The sequence below is a fragment of the Mus pahari genome, chromosome 3 (assembly GCF_900095145.1).
Source record: "Mus pahari chromosome 3, PAHARI_EIJ_v1.1, whole genome shotgun sequence".
NCBI lineage: Eukaryota > Metazoa > Chordata > Mammalia > Rodentia > Muridae > Mus > Mus pahari.
In genome coordinates this window covers 110,304,452-110,308,565 of record NC_034592.1, presented here as the reverse complement: position 1 = coordinate 110,308,565, position 4,114 = coordinate 110,304,452, and the positions used below count along the sequence as shown (strand labels likewise).

Sequence of the window (4,114 nt, the reverse complement as noted above, 5' to 3'; positions counted from 1 at the left end):
TGTCAGATTTGACATAGAAAGAAAGAAAGAAAGAAAAAAAGAAAGAAAGAAAGAAAGAAAGAAAGTTAGAAAAGAAAAAAAAAAAAAAAAAAAAAAAAAAAAAAAGAAATACTTAATTATAAGCTCGAAAATTAGGAAACAATACATGAAAACATATAGTAAATGCTTGAGAACAGTGGTTCTGTTGCTATGAAAAAATAAAATAACCAAAAATAACTTTGCAAGAGTTTAAGATTCCATCACAGTAGGAGGCATGGTGGTAGGCAGCAATCATAGCACCATGCACAGCAGCAGACACCATGCACAGCAGCAGGAAGCAGGTACCATGCACAGCAGCAGGCAGCAGGCAGCAGACACCATGCATAGCAGTAGGCAGCAGGCACAGCAGCAGGCAGCGGGTACAGCAGCAGGCACCATGCACAGCAGCAGGCACCATGCATAGCAGCAGGCACCATACACAGCAGCAGGCACCATGCACAGCAGCAGGCACCATGCACAGCAGCAGGTATGGTAGTAGTCTACAGGCATCAGGCAAGGCAGCAAAGCAGGAAGCTGAGTAAGCACATTTTAACCAAACACACACACACACACACACACACACACACACACACCAGGGAAAGTAATGATAATAAAAAATTTAAATAGGCAATATGCATAGAAATTTCTCTAGACATACAAATGGCCAGCAGCTACAGGAAAAAAATGTTCATTTATCATTAAGGACATAGAAATATAACCCACAAATGAAATATCACCTCATTCCATTTAGAATGGCTATTATAAAAATAAGGCCTAAAAGATGCTGGCAAGGATGTGAGCTGAAGGAAAAGCGACCCCTCCGCATTGCTAGTATGGCTCCTAACTTACTGTCATGGAAAACATGGCGGAAGTTCCTCACAGGGTTCAGAAGAGACCTAACATGACCTACCAATTCCACTACTACTTGTGTAAACCACAGAAAACGGATGATCAAAGGGACATCTGCACACCCTTGTTCGTCTCAGCACTATTTCAGTAATTCAGTAGTAAAGCAGATGCACATAAAGCAGCTTACTGGAAAGGCAGTGACGTCACTCTGGAAACCCAGGAGGCAGACAGAGTCAGAGAATACATCACCTTTCTGTGCAGCCAGCTCCCACAGCTCCTGGGCCGCTGCAAATGACAATGTCATGGGGTATTCCACAAGGACATGCTTGCCAGCCTGAAGAAACTGCCTTTGAAAACAAAAACACAGGGAAAGGACACTTCAAACACTCAAATGCCCTGAAGGAACACAAATCTGCAAATGCATGAGAGCCTGTGTAAGAGTGTAACAGGCAGTGAAGAGCCAGTGCCCCCATGAGAGAGTGTCACAAACAGCCAAGATCCAGTGCCCTTGCCAAATAAAAAATGATCTATACCAAACTTGTCCAGTTGTAAGATCATTTCACTATTCATCAATATTCAAACTCTAGTTTGCTTTCTATTACTGGGATAAACACTATGATCAAAAGCAGCTTTGGGAGAGAAGGGTTTATTTCACAGGATCTCACTATAGCTCTGGCTGTGTTGGAATTCACTAGGCTGTCCTGGAACTAACAGCTCTGCTTGCTTCTGCCTTGTGATTGCTGGGGTTAAAGGCGTGCATAACCACATCTGGTTCCTGACAGTATTTTTTTTTTAAGTACAGTAGAGTTCCTGCAGTAATTTGTGTGTGTGTGAATACACTGTCGCTATCTTCAGACACACCAGAAGAGGGCATCAGATCCCCTTACAAATGGTTGCGAACTACATGTGGTTTCTCAGAACTGAACTCAGGACCTCTGGAAGAGAAGTCAGTGTTCTTAACAGTTAAGCCATCTCTCTAGCCTTCCTGACAGTAATTTTTAAAGATCACAGGACAACCAGAATTTTCTGTGTTGACCACTAAGTCCCACTTGCATAGTTTTAGCTTGCACATGTAAGGCAATGCCTATCTGCATCAAGAAACCTACCTTATATAGTCTTCGTGGCTGGAACTCTCACTGCAAATGTAGGCGACATCAACCTCTTGACTGCAGAGAGCATCTTCCAAAGAAATCTGCTGTACATCATCAAGGCTCCCAAGTTCTCGTCTGTTTCAGAAATAACAAGCAATCTTAGAAGTAGACAGAGCTGGGGCTGATGAGATGGCTCAGTGGTTAAGAGCACTGACTGTTCTTGCAAAGGTCCTGAGTTCAAATCCCAGCAACCACATAGTGGCTCACAACCATCCATAATGAGATCTGATGCCCTCTTCTGGTGTGTCTGAAGACAGATACAGTGTACTTACATATAACAATAAGTAAATCTTTTTTAAAAAGGTAGACAGAGCCAAGGCTTATATTAAATGAACTCTACTCTTCTCCTCCCCTCCCAACCATGCCCAGGGATGAGCTTCTGGAAAGTAAGAAATTAGTTTTCTCCTTCCTCTTTCCTGGGTGTTTTTCACTGTAGAGGAAGGAAAGCAAGCAGCATTAAGGCTGAATTCAGGAGACCTGGAATAGAAGGCAACAGGGCCACCAATGCTCTGCAGAAACCACGAGTCTTCCAAGTTACTGCTCTAAAATAAAAAGAGCCAGATCCTTGTACTCCACACAATAGAATCTTTGTGGTCATTTCCTACTAAGCTCCTGATGAAATGCTGTGGCTACCACAGCAAGTCAAGCCTCACACTCACACCACCCTGGTACAAACCACCATACACTCCAAGCTCCTTCATGGACTTCAAGGCTTGGTGACCATCAGGAGAAAAAGCAAGCCTCCCTGCCTCTATTACAGCTAGCCCAGAGAGGCCATAGCGCCACACTGAGCAGTGGGGCCAGGATGGAAAGCTAGGGGGCCATCACTATGACAGAGAACATAGTAAAAGAGCCAGAGCTAGGCCATTCTGTACCGGGCCCCAGTGCAAAAGCTGTAAGTGTTCCTGGAAGGATGCTGCCTCAGAGCAACACGGACAACCAACAGCAGCTTCAGCCAAGCGGGAATCTGCAAGCTACCCACTGCGCACTGCTAGATTTGACCGACACTTATTGTTTGCCTACTGTGTGCTGCACTGTGGGAGAAAATATGAAGGATGAGCTCATGGGGCTGGAGAGATGGCTCAGTGGTTAAGAGCACTGACTGCTCTTTCAGAGGTCCTGAGTTCAACAACCATCTATAATGAAATCTGATGCCCTCTAAAATAAAATAAAAAGAATGAACTCATTTTGACAGAGGCACGGAGACACACACACACACACACACACACACACACACACACACACACACATATATATACAATACCAACAACAACCACAAAAAGACTAAGTGGGAATTATGCAGGGGTGCCTGGAAATAGGGGCCAACTCAAGTCAGTCAGACTGGGAGAACATGGTCCTGTGTACTAAATATGAACCACCACAGTGGTTATTTATGACTTGTGAAAGTGTTTATATGGCTGGGCACAGTGGCACACACCTTTAGTCTCAGCACTTGGGAGGCAGAGGCAAGTGGATCTCTTGTGAGTTCAAGGCCAGACTGGCCTACACAGTGAGTTCCAGGACAGCCAGGACTACATAGAGAAATGCTGTCTCAAAAAAAAAAATTATCTGATTATCTGATGTTCTTCTGGAGCAACTGGACACAGAGATCTGCCTGAACTGTCACTGCCACCCCATCATACCCCCAGTGCCTGTGTCTACTTCATAATTAATCTGGCATTGCAGATGCTTGGCTGGAGAGTAGGGGAGGAGCAGACCTGACCATGAAGCAAAAATGAGGAAAAGGATTACATTTAGTTTCTATTCAGTTATAGTGAAAAGAATCCATACAGAAAAGTGCCGTGAGGAGAGGCCCTTGAGCCTGAGGGTATTCGATGCCCCAGTGTAGGAGAATGCCAGTGCAGGAGGATGGGAGTGGGTGGGTGGTTGGGGGAGCATCCTCACAGAGGCGGGGGGGGGATGGAATGGGGGGCTTCTGAAGGGGAGACCTGGAAAGGGAAAGATATTTGAAATATAAATAAAGAAAATATCCAATCAAAAAAAGAAAGGAAGGATGGAAGGAAGAGAGAGAAAGAGAGAGAGAGAGAAAGAAAGAGAGAGAGAGAGAGAGAGAGAGAGAGAGAGAGAGAGAGAGA

General features: G+C 44.6%; 1 protein-coding gene across 6 annotated transcripts in view; it reads right to left on the bottom strand.

Moving 5' to 3' along the window:
* The window catches only part of Blvra (biliverdin reductase A), a 26,295-nt gene that overhangs the window by 8,448 nt on the left and 13,733 nt on the right, over positions 1–4,114 (bottom strand). For all 6 annotated transcript variants that reach the window (XM_029536644.1, XM_029536647.1, XM_021192776.2 and 3 more), the window contains 2 exons: positions 1,974–2,093; positions 1,117–1,214 (listed from right to left, as the gene is read on the bottom strand). In XM_029536644.1, the coding sequence (XP_029392504.1) occupies positions 1,117–1,214; positions 1,974–2,093 (218 nt within the window). The remainder of the gene's footprint in view (positions 1–1,116; positions 1,215–1,973; positions 2,094–4,114) is intronic.